This window comes from Fukomys damarensis, unplaced genomic scaffold (genome assembly GCF_012274545.1).
Source record: "Fukomys damarensis isolate Sample0158 unplaced genomic scaffold, DMR_v1.0_HiC HiC_scaffold_15, whole genome shotgun sequence".
NCBI lineage: Eukaryota > Metazoa > Chordata > Mammalia > Rodentia > Bathyergidae > Fukomys > Fukomys damarensis.
This window is the reverse complement of record NW_022900927.1, coordinates 59239589-59265922: the sequence shown is the minus strand read 5'-3', so window position 1 is coordinate 59265922 and position 26334 is coordinate 59239589. Positions and strand designations below refer to the sequence as shown.

The 26334-nt window shown below is 42.3% G+C and overlaps 1 protein-coding gene across 13 annotated transcripts in view; it reads left to right on the top strand.

Moving 5' to 3' along the window:
• Positions 1-26334, top strand: part of Anks1b (ankyrin repeat and sterile alpha motif domain containing 1B) — a 1036613-nt gene that overhangs the window by 972125 nt on the left and 38154 nt on the right. For 8 of the 13 annotated variants that reach the window (XM_010629138.3, XM_010629137.3, XM_033763848.1 and 5 more), the window contains 3 exons: positions 10432-10506; positions 16940-17068; positions 19175-19246. In XM_010629138.3, coding sequence (XP_010627440.1) covers positions 10432-10506; positions 16940-17068; positions 19175-19246 — 276 coding nt within the window. The remainder of the gene's footprint in view (positions 1-10431; positions 10507-16939; positions 17069-19174; positions 19247-26334) is intronic. The other 5 variants (XM_010629141.3, XM_033763851.1, XM_033763849.1 and 2 more) reach the window with 2 other exon arrangements.

Genomic DNA, 26334 nt, shown 5'->3' with positions numbered 1-26334 from the left:
TTTTTTTTTTTTTTTTTTACCAGGGATTGAACTCGAGTCCTTGCACTTGCAAGACAGGCCACCAAATCTAGTGCATTCTTAACAGACAGCCACACACTTCCATTCCAGCTTGTCACTGGAAGACAGTCCCTTGTATTCAGGCATTTCCATCATTGGAAAAATCCTTATTGATACAGCTTATGCCTTGCACTGAACTGAAATAAATCTTCCCAGAACTCTCCTACATAGTTAATGCTATCTTCTTGAAAAACAAAGAGTAAATCTGCTCCCTTGTTCTGATAGTTCCTTAAGATTGAAGACATATCTTTGAATTGTTTCCCTCCCCATAGTAAACATATCCAGCTCCTTGCCAACATCCTACTAAGTGGAAGTGAGCTGCACAGAGCCCGTGCTTGCCAGCCCTGGGCATGTCTGCCTTGTTAGTGTTCGTGCTAAGCAACATTAACATATTACTAGTCCTTATTGAGCTTTTCTTCATGTTGGTTTCTCAGCCTTCGTCATGAGCCAATGTCTCCCTTCTCAGCCCTCACCAGCATTGTGCCTTTTCTGATTAAATAGTTCTGCCAAGTTATTTGTCTGGTGATCCTAAGCCATTAAGGCCATTTTAGAAGTTGGTCGTCACCCGGTGTGTCCGTTATGCTTCCTAACTGTATGGTGTGCTGATTTAGAAAGCTTCCCCTAGAAAAGCACACCTCTCAAGAAGTTCTCCGAGGTGCAGAGTGAGGCACTGCGTGAGGAGGAATGAGGGCAAAACTGTGCAGCCTTCTACCAGAGACGCCTTTGGTTAGCGTCATCAAGATGACTCTCAACTGAGACCATGTTTTTCCTTTTTTTTTTTTCACAACGGTAAAATGAGGAAATGGTGGGGTCTTAGTAAACACCGCTCAATGAACAGCTTTATACAATACCTTTTTATCAGAAACAAGAAACAAATGTTGAAAATATACTTAATAAATGGGTTTAAGTAAAGAAAGTGACAGCTCCGTTTGCAAGAAAGGATCATCGTATACAGTGGACCCTCAAGTTACAACCTGCCTGACATATGAACAGCTTGGTTTAATAGGCTAATGGAAGATTCATCTGCCTCTTGTTATCTACAGTGTGTACCCAGAAAAACATTCAGATCTCAGCTCTACTGACTTACAGCCAACTTGAGTTACAACCAGTTCTCGGAAATGATGGAGTTCGTAAGTCAAGGGTCCACTGTATATTTTAAAAGGATGTTACAGGAAAAAAAGTCACTTCGTAAAATCTACTTTCTTTGCTGCAATTCATGTTACGGTAAAGAGCTGATCACTACTTTTCAGAATAAGTTATTCATATTTCTTCCTTTACTGATCCTGAAGCATGGTGGTAGCAGTAGTATCCAAACTTTGAGGTACAATGAGTAAATTCATCCATCTTGCTACTGACAGCATGATCTCAGTTTTCCTATACTCTGCAGCACACAGAGGCCTGGGAGCTGCACTGTGAGATCCAGAGTGTACAGACAGCCTTCTTTTCTCCCCCTGCTCTATTTTTTTCCTGCAAAGAGATTTCATAAATAATTGTGCAGTATCATTTAGGGATACAACTGTTACATTAAGGAATGCAAGTTATAGATTATCTCTACAAATGGATGACAATAACAAGAATACCGTAACCTTATAGTCCTCTCCTACTTCGGCAGCTGGGAGCTTATTTTATGCCCTCTCAGAACCAGAATCAGAGTTAACAAAGGTGGAAAGGAGGCAAGAGGCGAATGCAGGAGAGGGGACAGATAGAAAAACCATCAGACAGTGTAGGAATTCGCATCCCGGAAGTGGGCATTATATGGGACCAAGTGTGCTGTTTGCTTCCTCCTGCTTTGGGTTAGTTGATTAATTCTGACACCAGCGGTGGTGGGCTACACATGCAGATGTTGGTGGTGGAACATCTGTTGGCCTGACTGCTCCCTTCTGGTCTGGCCCAGAGTCTTCCCCATAGGCACAGAAGGAAGGTCTCGATCGTGACATTTTGGAAGGACTGCTCTTTGGAAAGGGAGGAAAGCATGGAAAGTAGTGTTTCTCGAATCTAGCTTTCTCTGCACATAAAACAGCACATCTAAACCCTTTCATCAAAAGGGTCAGCAGTGCATTTTCTTTCTTTCCTTCACTTGTTAGAAGTAGAAATAAATACACACAAACCCTGAGCCTGAGAAGTTGGCAGAGTCCTTGAAGAGAAGAATCTAAACCACACACCATGGTCAGAGAGCGAGAGTGTGTCCCAAAACTCACAGCAAAAAAAAAAAAAAAAAAAAAAAAAAAAGGATCATTCTTGTCTACACGGTGAAAGGGAGGAAATGATCAGATGCTGGCCTGTGGCCTCCGGGTGATTCAGAAGAAACAGAATCTTCTGGTTTTCTGATTTCTGGGCTGGGTTCAAACAGTGTGGAGAGAAGCAGCAGCCTCAGGCCGTCACCGCTGGACTCTGCGTGCGAGGGGTGGGAGGCACTGCTGTTTCACAAGCTGAGTGTTTCATTCCACCCTTCCCCAGAGGGCATCTGAGCCTCGGCTCAAGGAGCCCTGAGCTCCCTGGCTGCTGGCCGAAGCTCCATTTGTCCGAGAGCTCTTTTTCTTCTGCCTTTGAAGCTGTTTCATTTGCTCTTCAAGTTTGCCTTTGTTTCATTTTAGGAGTGCTGTCGTCCAAGAGAAGAAATGGGCTTCATAATGCCTTTAGCTTTCGCGCTGAGCCTTTCCTATTCCTTGTTAAACTCTGCTGGTCAATTTCAGAACACCCTGAAGTGTGAAAGTATTATGACAAAGGAGAGAAACAGAAGAAAAGTCTTTTTTTTTTTTTCAAGAATACAGCGAGGTAGAAAATGTCATCTTATGATAGAAACTGACTGGAGGGCTGTATTCGTGTAAGTTTATTAAACTAGCCTCACAACATCCTCAGACTGCCAGAAGGTTCCTGGAGCCTAATTGGTGTGGCTGGACAGATGGAGCTGTCGACAGCCCGCTCTTCCCAGAACCACCATCGGACACCCAGTCCCAGTTTCCTGCTGGCTCTGGCTAGGGAGAAAGGACTGTTTCCATGGCAATTTCTGCTCTACCAACATGGATTCAAAGCAGGGCTGATCCCTACCTATTTTGCGACCTTTGCCTCGTGTGCAGTAGATGACAGTGACTGTCTGTCTCGGTGAACGACAGGGGCCAGGGAGACAGTGTTGTGCTCTCGACTTTTTTCAAACTTGAGATTCTGCTTGAACAGCCCTTTGACAGTGTGAAAGCACAGCCTCGGTGTGGATCTAAGGTGCTGGGCTGCCCAGGGGGGGTTCTGAGAAGCTGACTTTGCATAGAACTTGCGGGGAGTGTAGGAGCCAGCCCTGCTGTGTCTGAGGAAGAGCATCTGTGCAGGAGGGAGGAGCAAAGGCAGATGCTCTAGAGGGAGAGTGTGCATGGCTGTCAAGAACAGAAGAAATGAAAGAAGAACTGGAGGAGAGGAGGGGAGGGGAGAAAAGAGAAGGAGAAGGGGGCAGGGTGGTCTGGAGTCGGAGGACATGCAGGCCACTGTGACAGCATTGGGTTTTCTTCTAAGTTCAGTGGAGCTCGGTGGCATGGTCTGGCTTTCATTGTACTTGGATTGTTTTGCTCTTCGCATTGTGAAGAGACACAGAGTGAGGGAGATGGAAGCGGTGAGGCCACGCAGAGAGCAAATGGAGTCACCCAGGTAAGAAGAGGTGGTGGCGCGGACCAGGTAGACATTGGAGGCTGCACAGATTCCTTGGATTTGCTGCTGGGTCGACGTGAAGTGTGAGAGAAAGGACCGCAGCATTTCGAGACTGAGCACCTGGAAGGCCGGAGCTGCCATCTGCTGAGATGAGGATGACTGTAGAGGATGTAAGGTGAACAGGAGCTTGGTCTGGGGAACTCAAGGGTGGAGATCCAAACGTGGGAGTGAGGAGTAGGACGCGTCAACCTGTACAGCCGAGGATTAGAGAAGCACCCAGGACTGACACCGCAGGGATGGTTGGAAACGGGAACTAGCAGAAGAGGCGGAAAAACGGAAGAGGTGGGAAAATGTGCCAAGCAGAGGAAAGTGAAAAATGACTTCAGTTTTAATAGAGTAGCATTAGTTAAGGACAGGAAAACAGGGCGCTTAGACCATAGAGGTACCTCCTAGGGAGCTTTGCTTAAAGAAAAACAGAAATTGAGCTGGAGGTGGAAGATGACACCCAGCCTAGGAAAGGGATTTGTTTGCTTTTTATTTGAAATCGTGTAGCACTTTTTGAGGCTATTCTAGTAAAGAGGACAAAACAGAGGATGAAAGGTCAGTTTATTGTAAACAAACTTCTAGATTACTACACACGAAAAAACCAGAATAATCAAAGCAACCTTGAACAAAAGAGTAATGCAGGAGATATCCCAATAGTGGATTTCAGGTTATACAACAAAGCCATAATAACAAAAACAGCATGGTAGTAGCATAAAAATGGACATGTTGACCAGTGGAATAGAAAAGAGGGCACAGAAACAAACCCATGCATTTAGAGACATCTGATACTTGACAAAGGGGCCAAAAATATACATACACTGTAGAAAGACAACCTCTTTAACAAATTGTACTGAAAAACTTCCATATGCAGAAGATGGAAGCTAGATCCTTATTTCTCACCCTATACCAGAATCAATTCTTAAAGGACCAAAAGCCTAGATATAAGATGAGAAATATTGAAAGTGTTTTTTTGGTTTGGTTTGGTTTGGTTTTTTTGGTACCAGGGATCAAACTCAGGACCTTGAGCTTGCGAGGCAGGCACCAGAACCACTGAGCTAAATCCCCAGCCCAGAAATATTGAAAGTGCTAGAAGAAAATGTAAGGGAAACACTTGAAGCCATGAGCAAGTTCCTGACTAGGACTCCAAAAGCAAAGGAAATGATAGCAAGAATCAACAAATGGGTCTATGTCAAATTAAAAAGCAAAGGAAACAATCAAGTGGAAAGACAGCCTACAGAAAGGGAGAAAACCTTTCACCTATTCTTCCGACTGAGGAGTCCTATCTGAGCTACATACAGAACACAACAAATTCAACATTAAAAAAAAAAACTCAGTCAATCAACAAATGGACAAATTAATTAAGTACATTTCTTAAAAGAAGTGAAAATAGTCAAGTATATGCAAAATGTTCAACATCTTTAGCCATAGGGAAATGCAACTCAAACTACACTGAGATTCCACCTCATCCCTGTCAGAATGGCTGTCATCGAGAATATTAAGAAAACAAATGCTGGAAGAGATGCAGGGGGTAGGAACCGTTTTCTACGCTGTTAGTGAGCATGAAAACTAGTACAGCCATGATGGAAATTAGGAAGCTCCTCGAAAAACTAAACAGTGATAACACTTGATCCGGATATACTATTCCTTGGTATATTCACTGCATAGCTGTGTTCATTACGGTCCAATTCACAGTAGCTAGACTGTGGAGATCTCTAGATACCCGTCCAAGTGATTGGATCCAGAAAATGTGGTGTACCTGTACACAGTGGGATATTATTCTGTCATTCCGTTTACAGGAAAACGGATAGAACTGGGGACCATCATGTTGAGCAAAATAAGTCAGACTCAGAAGGTTAAATAATGACGTAGTTTCTTTTATAGGAGGAATCTTGAAGACAAAGGAGAGATGACGGAAAAGTGGAGGTAGACTGTTAGAGATGAGGAAGGGGCTTAGGGGAAGAAGGCAGAGGAGGAGGATATGAAAATAATCAGAGTATGTTCTGTGCATGTACCAGTAAGCCAAAATGAAACTCGTTACTCTGTACTACTAGTAACTATCACTATTATCACTAATAAACTGTTTGTGCTTATTGACAATATAATAGTTTCAAGACACCGTATCTTAACCCCTGTTTGTCTGGATTTCATAGTAATTCAGGTTCACATACTGAAATTAGCCTTTGCAGTATATCTGGAAGGAAGACTGAGAGTATATGAATAAGCAGGTGAAATAACACATGGGTGATTAACATTCTTTTACAGAATCATTCCCAAGCCGTCTACAAGCAGCCTCCTGACATAGAGGCGCGCTAATGACAAATGTTCCTTCTCTCTTCAACAAGGTTGGAAGCCCTCTGCCAGCCTTGATCAGGAAAAATGAGGAATCTTCTAACAAGAAGTCTGCAAGGTTACATTCTGGTGCTTGTACCAAAAGTGTTGGCAGCGACATCTGCCAGCGGTATGAGTGACAACAATAAAGTGGACCGTTTACAAATGATGACAAATAACGAACGTTGGTATAATGTGTTGCCATTCCCCGAGGGCGCTTAGCTAGTGTGCAGATTCCATACGTTCAGTAAACGTGTCTGAGGGCCTTCTGTGTTCTGGGCCCCACAAGCTTAACTGTGAAAGTTTGCTTTGTCTGAGCTGTGAAACAACCTGCCAAAATAAATAGGTCAGGAACTTTTCTTCTTTGCAGATGAAGACGTTGTCAGGCTCATTAAAGCTCGGATTTAAATTACTGCTGTTCTAGGAACTCGGACCTTGAGATTTTATCACTGGTAGTTCTATTTTCTTTCTCAAAACTTTTCAAAACTCAGTGCCTTGGTACATACTGTACCTTGAAATAGTGTCTTCATAAATATAATGTATTTCCACAGTTGAAACTTTTGCATTTAAAAATTCTTCCCAGTGCCCAAAGGATCATTTTACCTGAGGAGCACAGCAGTTGACTGCTGGTTTACCCAACCTTGCTATTCTGTAAACCTGGTCAGTTATTTACTGCCAGAAAATGACTGGGATATCAGACTGTATCCACTTTAAATTTTTTCATAACCAAAAAAAAAAAACTAAATTAACTGCCTTTATTTTAATCCGTCTTGAAAAAATCTAACCTTGTCGTTTGCACTGACTCATACAACTATCAGAAATTATAGAGGTTTTTTTCCTGTGTTTAAGACACAGCTTATCAATGGAAAATAGTTACTTTGACTTCTAAAAATGTGTAGAAGCCATGTATCGACTCTCTTTGGCATAAATGGTTATGAGGAAATAGGTTTCTTCATTGAGATGAGGGATTTTATAAAATAAAATAAGTAAGGCATCCGATCCTGTCTTTCCTCCCTAACTCTAATTTTGATCTGTGACTGTGGGAAGAGCCATTTGCATAACAGCCTGCTGAGTGGGAATGGTCCTGGAGGCAGAAATTACCACGCTCTCCAGAGAAAGCTCCCAGCAGTGGAGTGAGTCCCCTGTTCAGGGTTTATCAAGAAGTAGTGAGTCCTGTCCTGCCATGGTCAGCCACCTGTCCACTATGTGCAGAGGACCAGCTGGTGCTGGTGTAGACTAGAGTTGTCTGGGTCCCCAAGGAAAGGACTGGATCTCATCCCCACAGCAAGCTATCCAGATGACAGATGACTAGACTTCCAGAGGGCAGGACTGGGTGGACATGCTGTGGTATGTGGAGAGACGTGCTAAATTTCAGGCAAGCATTCCTGGGGGTATAGCAGTTGAGGAAACATTTAACCAGGGATAAGCTTTCTTTTCCATAGTTCATTTGTTGATGTTACTGTTCTTTGCTGGGTTTCTAAACCTAGTGCCTGCCAGGCGGAGAAACCAGCATCCCTCTCAGTGGCTGGACTTCTGGCAGACAGGTGGCCATAGCACCTTCTCAGCCTAACAGACTTGGAGAGGGAAGTCCCAGCAGACAGGGGCTTGCCGGCAGAGCAGCCTGCCCTTCCACAGTCCTGCAGGACCACGACGCACACAGGCCAGGTTGGGCTGCTTGAGCATGCAGCAGGAGGCTGGAGTGGCTGACCCTCCTCCCACCACACCTAACGTGATGCCCTCTCCTTCCCCTCTGCCCTCCCCCACCAACAATACACGGGAAGGAGGAAGAGATGGCTGAGGGACATCCAGGAAGGGGCTGAGCCACCCCACCTCTATTCCAAGGAATAGACAAAGTCCACCCCTGCCTCTCTCACCACCTTGGGTGTCTGAAGCCCCACAACTGGCCCGGGATGAGGAAGGGGAAAAGTCAGAATCCAATCTGAGCTGGGTTTTATACAAAGGGAGTGTTTGTGACTCAGAGTAACCAAAATCAACCCAAAATGTTAAGTGGTCTGGGCCCATCAGGGTGAGAGGCTGCATGGCCCATTAAGGGGGAACGACTGGAAAACAATAAAACACTGAGGTGTTTGGACCTGTGTGGGATTGAATCGTTTCATCCTGCAGCCCCGGGCGGGTGGACTTGCTTCAGGATCAGTAAAACAAGGTCCCTGTAAGTACAGCTTCCCTTTGCCTTTTGGTGAAGTTGCCACCAACTTGTTCTCCTCCCCAGCCAGCCCAGCCAGCTGGAGCCTGTGCCTCTCCCCTCTGTGGCTGAGCGAGCCATAGAACCGCTCCAAACACTGGTTTTTCTCATCTGCCCAGTGGCAGGTCATCTGTGGGTTACAGCTTGCCCTAGAAGGATGTGAAAGGCCTAGGAGCGGGGCTGCAGAGGAATCGGCTCAGACTGTGGGTGATTGTGCTGAAAGGGCCCAGGGTACCCTTAGCGATGCAGTTAGTGCCACTGAAAATGGCGATCCGACCCAGCGTGTTTAACAGTCTGTCTTGGGTTTTGCATCCACGGATTCGACCAACTGCAAGTTAAAAACATTTGGAAGAAATTCTGTCTGGATTGAACGTGTGTACACTGTTTTTCCTCTTCATTGGTCCCTTAAAAAAATACAGACTTTGTGTAGTAGAGGTACTATAATTGATGTTAGAAGTAATCTAGGGATGACTTAAAATATACCAGATAATGCACACAGGTTTTAGGCAAATACTGTCCCGTTCTATATAGGGGGAGCTTGAGCATTCTTAGATTTTGGTGTCAGCAGAGGGTCCTTGACTTGATACAAAATTAGTATCTGGAAGGTCGGAAGAGGAAGGCCCCCTTGTGGGGAAAATGGTATGAAGTTCAGAGAGAGAGCAGGTGGAAGTGAGAGGCAGTTGGAGGTGCCTGTTGGTCAGACCCCAGGGTCTGACTTCCTTACCAAGGGGCAGTTACCAGCCTGTCCACAGTGCAGGGTCCAGAAGGCTGGACAGCAAGGGCAGGTACAGGTGGACACACTGTACTAACTGGAGAGAGATGCTGAATTGGGGGAGAGGGGACTTTTAACCAGGGACAGGCTTAGTTCTCCCTAGTGTGTTTGCTGGGTTTCTGAGCCGTATTGTGAGCAAATGCTTATGATCTTTGTCCATCCACTTGTGAACTCTGGGGATGCTCACAGTGCTTGCTGAGTGAGTTTTGCCCCTCTGCCATTTCCTGTGATTCAATTTCAAGGTGTCTTTTAGAATGATGGCATTCAGGAAAAGAACTCAGGAAAGGTCATGCCAAAAGCCTATCGAGTTACTTGGTGGTTTCTGCTTGTGATCCCAGGAAGGAGTGTTGGTTAATTTGGTATCTAGCCAGAGATTTGGCTCAGTGGTTCTGCTACCTGCTTTGCAAGTGCAAGGTCCTAAATTTGATGCCCAGTACCAAAAAAAAAAAATGATGACTACCTACCAATAAGATTTGGTTTTTGCTGGGGATTTAGCTCAGTGTTTCTGCCACCTGCCTTGCAAGCTCAAGGACCTGAGTTTGATCCTCGGTACCAAAAAATAATAATGACTACCTACCAATAAGATTTGGTTTTTTGCTGAGGATTTAGCTCAGTGTTTCTGCCGCCTTCCTTGCAAGGTCAAGGACCCAAGTTTGATCCCTGGTATCCCCCAAAAAATTTTTTGGCATTTAATCTGGAACAAACATTACTGACTCATTGTTCATGGTGGAAAGCGTGAACTACGGAGCTGACTCAATGGACTTCAGATGCTGTGGTCCTCAGGCCTCCAACCTCTTCCTGCCACCACCTCCTTGCCTAGCTTGTTAGCCACGGAGTTTGCCCTAGACAACCCCAGAGGCATAAACAGCTTTTAGGTCCACCAAGTGGAGCAGTTACTAAATCAGGAAAGTTATGCATATTGTTTTGTTTACTCTTGCGCATTGAAAATAAGAAAATTAAAATGTGTGACCTGTTTTAAAGATTTTTTTCCCCCATCTTTCTTGAACCTAATGAAATATTTTACTAGCTATCACTCTGAAAGTAACAACATGCAGAAGGAAAAAGCATTGCCCTTCTTTATGGCTAGTGTAAAACACAGTCATTTGCTTTTCCTGAGATGTGAATTTATTGGCAACTTCCCTTGATATAACACTAATGAATACATCATCTTTTTTTCCCCTTAGCTGATCCAAAATATTTTTAAGCAAGAGAAATGATTTGAAAAGCAATTATCAAACCATTGAACCCTAAAACATTCTTTTAAGTTTTTTTTTTTTTTCCTAAGAAATGTGATTCTTATATTTTATTTTCCTCCTTCCTTTCCTGGATGCTACCTCGGTAGCTGCCATGTTTTAAATATTGACAAGATGAGATGGTTTTCTGTTTATCTCAGCAGTCGTCTGTCTGTGAGATATGGACGAATCAGAACGCTGGATTTCCTTTCTCAGCGATGCACCAGGTTCATAATGTAAGGCTACAAGTGGTTCTTTTCTCTTCCTGAACTTGCGCTGTGTGGTATGTTGCAGAGTGTTGTCAACAGCTGGAGGTGCTGTGTCCTGACAGTGCAGGAAATCTGTAACGTCTAGTGCCTTCTGAGACTTTTATTTTCTTTTTTGGTCTATGACACTTCATTTCCTGTGCCCTGTGGCGAGTTGACGTGTAAACATTGTCCTGAAATGAGAAGCATAGTTGGTCCTGCGATTGTAATCTGTCTGTGTGAGTTTTGGCTTTCATTCCAGGCATCCGTGTTGACTTGCTTTTGCAGGAAAGAGGAAAAGGCTAAATTGATATATATATATATTATATTTATATATCTATATCTATATCTATCTATATATATATATATGAATATGTATATATCAGTGTTATCCTTGCCCATTTCGTATTTCCCTATGTCCATGGGCCAGTCGACCTTTTGTGTACAATGATTTTCAACCATTCATGCGCTTCACTTGTGAGGAACTCTTCAGTATGGTTTGCATGATATTCCATATACATTTTATGCAAATATGGGAGGAGGAGAACCTGGGAGAGGCATTAGGTGGTTCTCAGCCTTTTTCCATTTGACAGTTCTGAATTGATCTCCAGAATGTACATGAAATTGAGACCCATTTTACTCTGAGCTGCTTAATATTTCACTTCTGCATACTTTAGAAAAATTTGCTGGGCACAGTGGTGCGCACTTGTAATCCCAGCACTCGGGAGACTGAGGCAGGAGGGTTCTTGTGAGTTTGAGGCCAGCCTGGGCTACATCTTGAGTTCAAAGTCAGCCTGAACTACATAGCATGGCTCTGTCTCAAAGTAAAAACCATTCTTTCTTGGAAAGTAAACATTTTAATGTAGTTTAAGTTTCACATTTTAAAATACAACCCTGTTGTCACATCTGGTGAAACTTTTCCCATTGGCTGACCTGCTGTCTGAGCGACCGAGATACTTGGTTGAGAATCACTGAGCAGGTTCCTATGGCGGCATGCGCAGGGCCTCTTTGGGGTGCGGTATGAGGCACGTGTCCTCCTGTGCATGGCACTCCTGGTTCTTGAGGACCTTGGTGTCTGTGCAGTGCCTGGGACTCTGCAGCTCCTCCTGAACTCACAGGTGCCCCCTAAAGCTCTCATGAGTTCAGACGTGGCCATCTCTGCTCTTCATCAAAAGAACAGATTCGGTCCAAACTCCAGCATTTGTCCAAACTAACATTCTCTATCCTTAAAGCATTTTCAAAAGAGCTACTGTAGGGCCCTGTGTGTGTGAACGTTTGTTGGAGACCTTCTCTTACATTCGTATCCAAGTATATGTATTTACCTATAAACATAGAGTTACATGGACCATTCTTCAAAACCTTAGAGATCATAGAGGACAAACATAATCACCTATATCCTGTGTATGTTTGCATAGCCCATCTCTGAAATTTGTCAGAATCATTGAAAGTAAAACCTTAAAGCAACAATTGTCATTTAAAATCACTTTTAGTTTTTCATTAAGTGTTCTTTCTGAAGGAAGACAGAATAGTGTTTGTTCATAGTCAGATCTAAATTTACAAGAAAGTAGGCGAGATCAGTTCCTAGCAGAAAAGATTCAAAAGCTTCTATTTAAAAAATAAATTAAATCTTAATTTTTAAAAAATTGAGAAGAATACTACAAGGCTTGGAAACTACTCTGTTAATGTTAGAAAGCTGAGTCATGGCCAGGTGTGGTGGCGCACGCCTGTAATCCCAGCACTCGGGAGGCTGAGGCAAGAGGATGGCTGTGAGTTCGAGACCGGCCTAGGCTACGCAGTGAGTTCCAGGTCAGTCTCAACTACATAGTGAGACCCTGTCTCAAAAAACACACAAAAAAAAGAAAGAAAGCTGAGTCATGACCACTGATTTTTAATTATTTACTGACATCCTTAGGAAATCTTTTTCTAAAGAAAAAAATAAGAATATAGAGACTATTTCCCCTTTTGTATTCTTAGAGCCTATAGAATATGTAATAGTCAGTTTTCCTTTTGGAGAAAAAGCTACCCCATCTGATCTGTTTTGAAATTTTGGAATTTGCCTTAGCTTTCTGGTCAGATGAACCAGAAAACTGGTAGCTGTTTACCACCTTTTGAAACAGTGCTGAGTTTAGAAGCTGCGTTTTGGACTCTGCCATCCAATAAAATTTTATCTATAGACTCTGTCAATTTTCACTAAATTCACTTAATGGCTTTATTTTTAAGCTGCTTGTATAAGGTAATGTTTTATTTAATTGCATTATATATATATATATATATGTTCTATATTGCAGTCTTTCAAACTCAGCCTGACTGTGAATTTCTGATTAGTAGTTGGCAAGTACCTGTTAGACAGAATGAACGCTCTGCTTAAAATTCTGATCTCAAATTAGAAAGCTAATTTGTATTACATTAGAAGAGCTAGTCAATGAGGTACATTCCATGCTATTTGATGGCCCTTAGAGTATTTATAAAACACTGAAAAAGCCTTAAACCAGACATTTTTTTAAATGCCAAATAAATGGGGCTTTAAGCCATGACCAAATTCTTAGAATATTGTTTATTTATATACACTAAACTAAAGGAAAGATTTTCTCTAAGAATTTTAAGTGCTAAAGAAATAGCCTGAAGACACTTATTAAAAGTTTCTTGAATCATTTTGATTTCACTTCTAATATTACTGAAGGAAGTCCTGTAAAGGTTGCTATGTTGGTAATTTTTTTTTTTAACCTATCCTGAGAATTGAACTCAGGACCTTACACTTGCCAGACAAGCTCAGCGCCACTGAACTATATCCTGACCCTGATAATAATGTTTAAAATGGCAAAATTCTACCCCAAACATTTTCTGCTTCACCTTGTTATTCTAGTTAAATATTACTGCATCATTGTTAACCCGGTTGAGGTCTACTTCTCATTAAAGATAAATTTTGATTATAAACCATTATTAGAGGTGAAAGACTTCTTGGAACTGTATGCTTTTTAAAGTGGGAAATTATTAGACCTGATCTATAATGTTTGCCTGGGAAAACGCAGACGCCATACATGTGTTCTTCAGGCACTAACACAGAGCTTCACAGTTCAAAATTATTTGATGTATGGTTTATTTTTCAGTCTCTTCCACCACACCTTATCATAACCTCTCTACCAAACTCCTGTATTGTTCATCCCTGCTGGAATTCCACCTCCAGCAGGTCTGAGGCCTAAGGCAGCCTGGCTCTCTGAACTCCTGTCTTTCCTGGCAGTCAACCAGGGTAGAGCTGAATCCCAGCCACGAGCCAAAGTCACTCCTGTCCTTAACAGGAGTGTGGTGTTAGTTCCAGCTGCTGGGACTCGCCATTTCCATTAAATTAATTCCAAAGAGAAAACACAATGTCTACACAATGAGTGTGCTAACATTCCCATATCTTAGATCTGAGATTGAGATTAATGGACTTGAAGAAAAGAAATTAATTTTCTTATAAATTCACCTAAAAACACTTTTTTCCCTCTGAAAATGAATTTCTGGACATAGCACTGAATGTGACAAAATCTGGGTCCAACTCAGTCCCTAGAGGGAATTTTAAATATCTGGACTGGAACAATATTTCAAGGCCTCACAGAAAATCCAGTAAGAATGATATAGTTCCCTCTCCGATAGGCATCTTCCCCCATAGCATCGAAGGGAGCTCCTGTCAGACCATTCTGGATTCAAACCAGGTGGTTTGTGCTTTGGGGACAAAGTAGAGACAGGAGAGCAGATGATGCTGCCGTGTAGAAAGGTAGATAGATGGAGGTGCTACCAGTCTCTGCAAGTGGTTAGCAAATGAAGGACCTCAATTTCCACATGGATGGAACGTGTATGTGCTGGAGCATGTTATTCCCCAAATGGCTGCTCCTACTTCTGTGGACGATGTAAATATTTGGATCGGCATTTGGCTGTAGTTCTGCTTTAAGTTACATTAAAGTTTAATTATGAAAGTGCGTGAGTTAACTGAACAATTAGAATGAATTTGCATATGATTTGCATGCTTAATTACTAACCTGTGAAACGTTCCCACACCCCCAGCTTCACAGCACCCACTCCTATCCACCACCCTAATCCCAGCTCTTCCCCGCAGTCCTCGGTACCCCAGCCCCTGCCATGTCTGCTCAGGCTTTCTGAAACCTGTCTGTTGAGCTCGGCCGGGGTATACCTCAGCTAAACCAGAATAGGGCTGACATGAAGACCTGTTGCTTGGTTTGGTTGGCACTTCAGTGGACACTGGCTTAAACGATCTTTTGACGTCACCCAGATCTTCCTCTTGTATCATTCCACGGAGTTGCGTGCAAACTTCTGTTGTTCTGTCACCTGTGACTGTGACAGTGTCACCTGTGACTTAAGTGTACAATACCTGTCCGCTGTGTTGTTGTTGCTTGAGTGCGGGGGGTGGGGGGATAATGGGGGAATTAGAGGATGATTTGCTACATTTGGAAAGAGCTTTTACTGAAAAACTTCTAGCTGCAGTATTTCCAGTGTTGTAAGCTATTATCACTTAAAGGTTATTACACTCAGCTTCAAAATAACAACCTCTACAGTCCTCCATTTTGAAGCTTATACTGTTATATTAAGAGCAAATCACAATGGAAATAAAGACTAAAAAGATAATAAAGATGCACTTGCAGGAGAAAGAAACTCTTAAAAATCAAAATCAGAAGCCAGAGAAAAATTGGTTACTGCTCTTAAAAATTTAAATAAATATAAAGAGAAAAATTCAAATGTAAATCAGGGATGGTCTTAAAACAGAAAAATGCTAATGTTAATATTACATGTAAAGTCTTAAAAATATCAACAGATACGGAATAGGAGGGTCAAGCGATATACAAGTGAATCAACAACTAGAACAAAAGAAGCATAGAGTAGCAGCTGAGAACCGAGAGAGAGGCAGCTCGGACTCCAGTGAGAGGCCACAGACAGACAGCGTCCGTTGTACCACCTGGGCCCCTCCTGTCCCTGGAAGCGTCCACCTGCAAGACACGCATCTCGGGCCTCTGGTGTGTGGAAGAGCCTGGGTGTTCCTGATGGACTCCAGAATTTTTCTTCTCTTTTTTTCAAAGCCAGTTAGAAATTTCCAGAAGGTGAGGCCTTTGCCTCCGCTTCTGTCTTTGGCAGCTACGCAGTGTCCCACCCCCATCGAAGTCGCAGCTGCACAGGCGTGTCCCTCCTTGAGCCCTCCTGGAAGCCTGTGGTCCCTAGCCTTTTGTATTTCCTAGGTCCTTTCAAACATTCTAATGAAAGCTGCAAACTTCCTTTCCCTCCAAAAACATATATTCCAGTTTTGCATTCTGGGCTCCTTGAAAATCTTCCTGAAGGTTCCCCACAGTGCTTCGGCCCTTTTGCTGCTCACTCTGTGGCATGGGTCTGTAGCCAAGGTTTTGGAGCCTCGTGAAACCTGTTTACTCTCTGCTAATGCCTGAGCAAAGCAATGTCTCATCATTCTACAAAGTAAAGCCCACCAAATTCAATTTAGAAGAGAGTGGCTTTGGAGATCTGCCTATAATGTAGTTTTAATTATGTCCTGAGAACAGAGGACAGACTTTTGAAACATCAGAATCTTTGCCAGGAAGAAGAGTAAGAAATATTCCATGTGTGACGTGTCAACCAGGTCAGATCCCAGGAGGGACCTGTGGACAAGGACTTTGGCTTTATAAATGTTCACGCTGCACCCCGACTGTAGGAAGACACGTGGAGGCTAACGTCCTGGCAAGTGATTCTCTGGGGTGTCTTAACAGGCCTTTATGTCACACACTGGACCATCACATGCAAGCGCACTTGCATCTGTGAGTCAGGGTTCTCAGTATGAAATGGGCACCTGTGAGCCCGCCTGGCACTGGCATTCAGGGTTTCCGAGGAAGGTAGCGATCACAGTGGGCCTTTGTCAGTACAGCTGAAATCGAATGAGAGAAACTAACATCACCCCTTAGCAAATGTCTCCTTTAACGTTTTATTTGGTATCATACTTACAGTACCATTTCTCCAGAGCCAGAAAAGTATTCAAAGTACCTGGTACGTGTCATATTTGGGGACTGAATTTTATGAAACTGTTTATTCTACTGTAAAAGCAATTTAAAAATTCCAATCAGGTTTAAAAACAAAATTATCTCAAGGATGCTATGTTCTTTTCTGTTGTAACGGAAAATTATGAATAATAAACCATTAATGTCTTCATGCTATATTTTAAAATTACTTAGCTTAGGGTGATGTTCCTAAAATAGAATAATTCAACTTTTGGAAATATGATGCTAATACATGTAAAAAAATGTAATGACCAGTAGCAATGTTTATGGACACATGTAATACTCCTGATGCATTTGCACATATAGCACACCTGTACAAGACAAACGCAGGCTAGTGCGGGGAAATGAACTTTGCCAGTGGCTCAGGTTGCTCCTAGAATAAATGTCGTTTTCAGACAGGAGACTGGGGAGAGCCTTCTATCACCTTGCGACCTCCAAACGAAGCCACAGCCTCCACTCCAGTACAGTACTGGCAGCATCACCCAGAAAAGCTCATCTTCCAGTCCTGCGACTACAAGGCTTTTGTAAGTTGCTGTGGATCCAGTATTTGGGTACAAGTGGGGGAAAGAGGGCGTGTTTCGGGGGGGGGCTTTGCGCTTACAGTGAAAATGTGCCAAAATGTCCGTTGCTGCAATTCCTAAAGTGTTTTCTCCCTTCTCAGTTTCTTTAAGTAGCATTCTGTGCGAAGAAAGTCTGACTGACTAGAGTTTTCTTATAGCTTAAGTCTTTCAGTTCATGGTCTGTTTTGCCCTCTTACAGAGTTGTGTGCTTCAAACAAGATGTGGTTAAGCACAACCACAATTTAAAATAGAAATGAGGAGTTGGTAGAGTACTGCATAGCATGGGTAAAGCCCTGGGCTCAGTCTCCAGTGCTGCAAAATATACATAAGTAAAATAAAGTGGAAAAGAGTATAAATACAGCACATATATTCATCCTCACTCATCAACGATCTCAGAACACTGAGTCCACCACTTTATGTAAATAGCTAATTCCTTTCATTGTCATCTGTAGGGTTCTATTACTGGTGTAGATTTTTTGATTGTTGGGTTTGGTTTTGTTTTTTCTCCCTCTCAGTTCTCTTTAGAACAGAAGGCTTAGCCGAGTGATCTGGACAGGTAAATGTTCAAATTACTGTAGGCTTTGGGGCAGGTGGTGGTTGTCATGACTACAGCAGCAAAAATGGCTAAACTCTTGGCAGCACATTCAACCATCTCTCTTGAAACATTTCAGTTAGGGCAAAATTTCCTGATCACTTAAAAGATGAGAATTTCACCAAGATCATTTTCCTTAATTCGATTAGAATCTGGGCGTTCTGGTTATCTTCTGGTAACTGGGGCTTGTACTGTCTTCTCCTTTACTGCCTGCTCATCTGTCAGCACTGGATTTCTTTCAACAGTAATCACTCAAAAGGGCTTCCCTCCGCAGTTCAGACCTCAAAGCCCCGAACGTTTCTGAACAGGCCTTTCTTCAGTGCCCTGGACCAGGCCTTCTGCTCCTCTCCAAGCCGTTGGCTTCTCTGGTCCACAGTGCTGATTCCCTTCTCTGCAAAGTCTGGAAGGGGCCTTCAGACCTCTCTAAGATAATTATTTTATTCACTTTTTAAAAAGATATACAGAAGTCTTTCTTTATTGGGGAAGGGAATGATGATAAAAAGAAAGAGCCCTGTTGAAGCTTCAAAAGGTTGATGAGGAGTCACTGATAAAAAGGCAACACAGGCATTGTACTCACAACCATTCTGCACAGGGTGTGGTGGCGCACGCCTGTAATCCCAGCACTTGGGAGGCTGAGGCAGGAGGATCGCTGTGAGTTGGAGACCAGCCTGGGCTACATAGTGAGTTCCAGGTCAGTCTCAACTACATAGTGAGGCCCTTTCTCAAAAAACCAAAAATCAAAACAAAACAAAACAATTTTCCCTCAGCCAGAAGCAGGAGAGCAAATGCTGTTTACCAAAGTGACTTTGGTCCCAGGCCCTTAACAGTGAAGGGCCTGATAATTCCTGGGAGGAAACATCCTGATCCCTCCCCTGCTTCCGCCCAGCCCTCCACTGTGACTGTGTGACTCTACCAGAGACTCAGTGACGTTCTTCCTCCGCCCCCACCCAGCCTGATCTCAGGTGGATCAGCCACAGGGCACGCAGCTGTGGGTGAAAAGGGTCCAGAACTGCGTCTCGCCTACGGGCAGCCTAACGTTAATTACCTATGCTGCCAAATAAGCCCAAATGGAAGGCATGCTGCTTCTGTCCTCAGCTGTCTCACACAACCCTGTAATTACACAGATAGTAGTGTGATTTATTTTTGCAGACATTGCTGCCTCAAAAAAAAATAAAATAAGGGAAAACATTTTTAGATGCCCCCGTTTTGCAGTTAAATATGATTTGAAAGATAGCATCTTTAGAAAATGCTGCAGTTTCATTATAGAGAGCAATTTACAGCCCCCAAAACTTATGGTTAATTGTGCTGCATTTGCTCTATAAATGCATTTATTTGTAAGGGTTAGTTACTGTGAGGTTTATAAAGTTATTGACGGCTTATAGCCTGGAAGCCTAGCCAGTCGTGGTTCCGCATTTGTTTTTAAATCATGACTCATTTTTAGACTCTGCTTTTTTATAAATCATTCCTTTGTATTTTAGTATTTAGGTTCTATGCTGATAAAAGAGCTCAGGGGCACCGAATCGACTCAAGATGCTTGTGCAAAAATGCGGGTAAGTTTGCCAAACTAATTTATTTCTAGTCACTGAAATGCTAAATACCGGGTACGGATGCAAAATGCCACCTTTCAAATTACTATTTTCTTCATCTGTTGGTCTGGTGAATCATACTGGAGTTATATAAAAAGGTGTTCTGGCTTTGTTCGTGTTTGTGCTTGGGCTTCTCTCGAATGCTCTTATACCATATTACATTTGCTCTTAATTCTTTTTAAGAGACTGGAGTAGTGTAGATCCACTGATCATTCTCCAGGATAAGAGAAAAATTATCTTTAGTTTATATCAAGGAACTGTTATAAGCGCTCACTTGACAGTCTGGGAATGTTTATTGTTAAGACTACAAATTAGCTAAATACAGTCAAATACTGGGAAGATTTTCTGTAAAGCTAATATTTCTCGTGTGACTTCTTAATCATTTGATTGTTTTGTTGTTGTTGTTGTTGTTGTTGTTGTTGTTGTTGTTGAATACAAGGGAAACATTCAGCTCTAAGTGAAATGAAACGGAAGGGCATGAATGTTGAACAAAATGGCCTTTCCCACCGTCTGTGTTCAGCGGTTTCTGGGTTCCTGAATCTGTTTTAACCAAAGCGGACCTCACTCGTACTATCTGTGCCATTTTCCTTTCCCATGTCCTTTGTTCTTGCTCACTCTGCAGCAGATGTGTGGAGGGTGCTGCAGTAAGAGTTTAAGACTTAGTGTAACAACTAACCGGAGGCACATTTAAGAAAATGAATCCTAACTCTGATCTGTGGCCAGGATACCTTTTCATTAATTTTGTATGAGCATCTTCTGGTGGGAAATATTTGAGAGCAGATCGTTGAACTAAAACACTTAGAAGGTAAACATGAAATATGCACTGCTCATGAAAAGCTTAATGTATGCAAATCTTCATGAAAATGAAACCTCTCTATACAGTCGCTAATTTAATATTTTGATCAGTAGCAAAAAAAAAAAAAAAAAAAAAAAAAAAACAAAAACTGGAGTGGTTGCCCATCTGCTTGATGAATTTATATCCCAGGTCTTGTGTTTACATGAAACTAAGTTCTAGTTCTGTTGCTGCTTTCCTGTCCTAGGATACGTTATTCATAAGAATACAACAGCTAACATTTACTGAGTAATTTCAGTGCACTCTAGTGTAATTATTGTCCGTATTTACAGGTGAAGAAACTGAGGCTTATAGAGGTTAAATAACTCTCCCAAGGTCACACAGTGAAGGACTTGCCAACCTGGAACTGTAATTCAGATGTCTGAGCCCAGGGCTCGGGCCTCTCGCCACTATATTCCTGGGATTATCCTGAGCTTGCTCTCTTACTTTCAAAGTGACATTAGATTAGATGCTTTTTGTGTTTTTCCTGCCTTGTACTTCTAGGACTCTTGTATGCTAAAGATGTACCCATCTAAATTGTGTTATCATTGAATGAGAAAACAGGAAACTTTTCAATCATCAAGCTTCAAAATGATTCCAGAGATTTTCATGAGCATGTCTAAGAAATTAGTCTGGTATCTGATTTAATACTATCCACTAAATCACTGAAGTCCACCTACTTCAGGGTTCTGATTGTCATAAATATTGTATCGTGCCTATAGCACCATTTAAAATAAACCACATCTGTAATTTGAATTTCAGTCAAATTTTTGAAATCGAGTGGATCTGAAATTACATCCTGATAGCAAGAGCAAAGCTGTTTTAATAGTCTCAGTAGAGAATAGTTTAGTTAAATACATGTCTATTGCTTAACATGAAACTTAGGAAAAGCTATCTATTTAGAGCCTTTCTTCTGTTCTTTGGGGCATTTTTCTGAGTTGCTGCATTAGTGTTTATTTTAAGTAGTTTACATGAAAATAGAAATTTGATTGATTCTTCGAATATCATAAACCTTTATTTCCCATCTTTGTTGACTAAATCTCAGTTGCAGGTACAGTAGCAAAGGTTGCATACACTGCCTGTGCTGGGAAAACCACGAGCATGGGTTCAGTCTGTTACCTGGAACTTGTATCGTGAATTAGAACTTTCGACAGATGAAGATGATGTGGATCTCAACTTGCAGTTAATTTCTGCTTTGAACCTGAAGTTGTTGTTTTCTCTGCCTTCAAAACAGTGGCATTTCAGCTGAAGGCTCTGGTATAAACGAGGCCCCTCGTGGGACACAGTTCAGGACACAAGTATTTTAAAAGCTGATATATACAGTGATGTTATTAGGCCAGAGTAGTGTAGATCACCACGTTACCTGGTTTATTCTTTTATTTGATTTTAAAAAGAAAAAGTTTTCAGTTCCTCAGTATGTACTTTAGCTGAAATTAAAGTTTCTTCCCCCAAAAGAAGTAAATCAGTATGGTTCCTGATTTTGAGAATTTTTCTTAAATATTTTGTTAGCAAGATGACTAACTTGGGCTCCTGCTGTAACTGAGCTGGCAATCCCGTGGAGGAAACGAATATACAGATATTTAATGACCCCAGAGGGTTAGAAGTACAACCGCAGAGCTTTCTCTACCTTGCCATCAGACTAAGGGGATCATCCTAGAGGACCCCATAGTGACATGGAATCACAGTGTCCTAAAATCGGTTTCTTAGGACAAATAACAGTTAACACTTGAACGCCAGCTCTGATTAAGAGAATTGTGCAGATTGCTTCATTTCATCCATGAGGAAGATACTTCATCCCTTAGCCAAAATGCTTGGAACCAGGACTTTTCAATTTTTTTTCAATATTTGCATACACATAAAGTGATACCTTGGAGATAGGACTCAAGTCCGAATGCAGAACTCACTCACGTTTCGTGCGCACCTGCACACACATGAGGTGAGGGGATTTTACACTGTGTTAGTATCACACCTGCATCTGGGCTGTGAGATTTCCCACTTGGGATGTCATCACCTGAGCACTCAGAAAATTTCCGGCTTTGGAGCATTTTAGATTGCGAGCTTTCCGATTAGGGGTGCCCAACCTGCGTGGCTGTCACCCCACTTACATACGGGGAACAGAGGCCAAGGGAAAGTAAGCAACTTGCTCAGGGTCTTACAGCCCGGAAGTACAGGGGAAGGGTTGGACGCGCGCTGCTGCTGCCTCCCGGCCTGTGAATCCCAGGCGAGCCCACCTCTGTCCTGAGCGGTGGGCTCTGTTGTCCTGTGCTTTAAACCCACGCAAAAGTAGGTAATTTGTGCTTTTAAGAAATAGCTTTTGGAAACTTCAAAGCGTCTATAAGATTGGCGCTGGATAAGATAAATTGAACCAGTTAAGTACGGGATACATCTAGTAATAGCGCATCTATTGCAGTGCAGTGACGTACATGAGATCTCCGGACAGTTCTTCTTGCATCCTTAGTGACTACGAGGTGTTTTCCCACAATATTTACTGCAATACATTCGTTTGTGCTCCAGTAAAAACAGAATACAGTTTTCCCTTCTCCTTGACATCATTTGAAGTTCTGATTTCATAATTACTTAATTTCTAAGTTTACCTGCACCTGTTTATCAATCTCTAAAGTCTTCTTCAGTTACAGAGCAAAAAATAATTCTAATTTTCTGGTGTTTTCTTATACATAACATTTCAATTAAAAATATCCCATAATAAACTAACCTGTTAGGTGGTAGCTTAATTCACATCACTCTACACATGGAATCATTTCTCTCTTTGTGTGCTCAAATTAGCCAGTCTTTTGTCCCCTTCAGACGTTCTTAAGATTTTTTGTTTGTTTGTTTAGTTAACAGACTTTCTTTTTAGAGCAGTTTGGGGTTTGTGGAAGAACTGAGAGAAAGGTAGAGACCTGTGCCGAACACTCCCTGTCCTCAGGTGTGCAACAACCCCCCCCCCCGCCGATGCCCTGTTCCAAAGTAGTGCGTGTCCCAGCACTGGATGAGCCGCAGTGACTCGTGATGACCGCCTGTGTCCCTGCTGTGCACCAGGGCTCGTGCTTGGTGCTGTTCAGGCTACAAGATCGGGAAGGGCCCGTCTCCTCTACTGTTGTACGGTCACTCACTCCCCTAAGAGTCCTCTATTTTTCAGAGCAGTTTCAGTTTTACAGAAAGCCTGAGCATAAATTACAGAGTTCTTGCAAACTCCCTGTATGGTTAGCTCCCTCACAGTGTCCCCTTCTAACGATGGCATGCATTAGTGTGGTGCATGTGTCACAATCATGAATATCATTAACTGAAGTCCGTGGTTTACATTAGAGTTCATTCTTTGTGTTGCACAGTGTTTGGCATTTTGACGCATGCATACAGTTGTGAATCCACTGTTACAACTTGTTTGCTTCTAAGCCATTATGATAGAGATGATACAAATATAAACATTTTAAAAATAAGAGCCAAGATATATCATGTGAAAGTACAAATTCCCAGGGGTGAATGTCATCATACTGTATACCTAAAGTGTACCAATAAACTCAATGGAGAAAAACCAAATATAAACATTTATACACAGGTGTTCATCTTAAGACATTTTTTCCTCCTGGATCCAAACTGTAAATTATGTCCCCCTTGATACTATCTTCTGAATAATCAACAGAAACTTGCATTCAACGCTCATAATTTTTTGTTACGTTGCAATCTCTGCCTTATCTTGCAGTGTTTTCCTTAATAGAAGCCAGAGATTCGAACTGAGGGGTCCACTTAGGTGGAATGATTTCTGTGAATCACTTCACTCCTCCATATACAGCCTTGCTGCTTATTGCATTTACCTGGACAGCTTTAAAGACATCTCTATCTAAGATTAAAATCCTAAAAACTTATATTAGTGAGTGTGAAGAGTTGTAAAAGACATCTCTTCCGTCTGAACATACTCGTTTAGTGCTGCCTTTTATGCTCCTGGTTGGGTTTTCCAGTGAACTCCAAGCTCAGAGACAGACTCTTCGCTTCTGAAACTTCCTCCCCTGCTCCCCATGAACATGGACCCTTCCTTCTGCATAAGCCCTTGGTTACTCGCACGGCCCTCCCTTGAAAGCAGGGGCCGTGAGTGTTGTCGTGGTTAAGCAGAATGAGTATGCACAGGTCCTCGTTCAGTAACATCTGCATCCCTGTTGGCGTCTTCCTTTCAATGCTGGAAAAATGACTGCATTTGTGGACATAGTTGCTTTGGACTATTTCACTTGTTTTTCCCCAACTCCGAAGCCGGTGTCGCACTCACTGCCCAGGTTCTCCACATATATGGAATTGAAGATAGTATCTCAAGCCTAAGGAATTCTATGTTTTCATTTCCATTTTCTTAAAAACATTTGTGAAAAGAGAGAAAAAATGAAGAAGGAAAATTATTAATAAGTTGATATATGTAATTTGCAGTTTTATATTTGGGGAAGGTGATTTGTCCCTAATTCTATCTGGAATTGCCTCTTTTTAACATTTATTGATGTTTTTCTTTTATTTTTGGCATTTAGCATATAGAACCTCATCTCCAATAAGTCCTAGGTTTTTGGGTGTTGTTTGGTTTGGTTTCTTTTCTGAGACAGGGCCTCACTATGTAATTCAGACTGCCCTGAACTCACTGTGTAGCCCAGGCTGGTCTTGAACTTGCAGCGATCCTCCTGCCTCAGCCTCCCAAATGCTGGGATTACAGGCGTGTACCACCACACCCAGCAAGTCCTAGTTTTTTAGATTTATTATCAGCTCCTCAAATTGAAGAGAGAGCAAAATTATAAAATTATTCATATTTCCAAGTATAAATTCTCAAACATAGATTGCACAGTAGGAATACTAATAATATAAGGAAGGCATCTTCTTTGCAGAGATATGGAGATAAAGCACTGGAAGGAGGAGTTAAGGAGGTGACACCAACGTAATCACCTCCCAGAAACTGCTAAAATGGCACAATGGGAGAGTTAAGAGGGGCACAGTCCAGGTGAGAAGACCTTTTATGAATTAACAAAAGTCTGGGTTTTAGGGGGTTGCTAATGTGACCACCTAACGGGTGCTCAGAGCAATCAAGCACTGTGTTTAAAGGAGTCCATGGCTTCCTCTTTGGTGCACATCACATGTTTCTGCTGCACGGTACGCACTGCGTACTGACGCCGGCATTGATGTGTTATTTCCCCCAACTAGAATCTGTCTTTGTTGCAGAGTGCGGTACTTGGAACACAGCACATGCCCATTATACACTGCAGAGTAAATGAATGAATTTTTTTTTATTTTTTAATGTTTAAAGGAGTCCATGGCTTCCTCTTTGGTGCACATCACATGTTTCTGCTGCACGGTACGCACTGCGTACTGACGCCGGCATTGATGTGTTATTTCCCCCAACTAGAATCTGTCTTTGTTGCAGAGTGCGGTACTTGGAACACAGCACATGCCCATTATACACTGCAGAGTAAATGAATGAATTTTTTTTTAAACTAGCCATCTCAGAGCTTGTCATTTGCTGAGATACACTGTGAATTTTTAGAAGAAACGTAAGATAGTGGTCCCGAAACTTACTTGGCCAGGAAGGGCTTTGACTTCAGAGAGCCCTGAACTTTCCCATCGCTCTCCAAAATGCAGCTTGTGAAATGTTCAAAGAAGGGCACCCAGCTGGATGAGATGGCACGATGGTCCGTTCCGCAGACTGTAAGCCCTTCCAAGGGAGGGGCTGTGTTTCAGCTGTCTCTGTACTAAATTTTGGAAGGGACGTTGTGGACCACATGGTCTAGCAATGCACTCTTTGCTTGAATTTTGAAGTCTGTAGTAGGAAATTGCCTCTTTTTAGTAATGTCCAGAGGACTGAGTTTTACAAAGCAGTGACCCTATTGTCTCTTGGGAGGTTGGGGTTTTTTGTTCAGTTGATTGGTTGCTTTGTGAATAACTCCCATGTGGAAGATTCCAAGGCATACATTGTTCGGCAAAATGGGATGTGCTCTGGCCAGGTGAAATGCTGTTTTGTTTTGCAACCCTAGACTTATACATACTCCACCCTCAGACCTGAATTTTGCCCCAAGGGTGAATCATCACTAATACAAAGAATTCCATCACTTCTTAATTAAATTAAATGTGCCATTAGGAGACATCTGCTGCTGGGGTGAACCATTATATTCCATTTAATACTCTGTGGTTTCACTTTTTCTAGGTTGTAGTTGAAGGATAATATTATTCACAGGTGTTTGGAAATGTCTCTTTATAAATA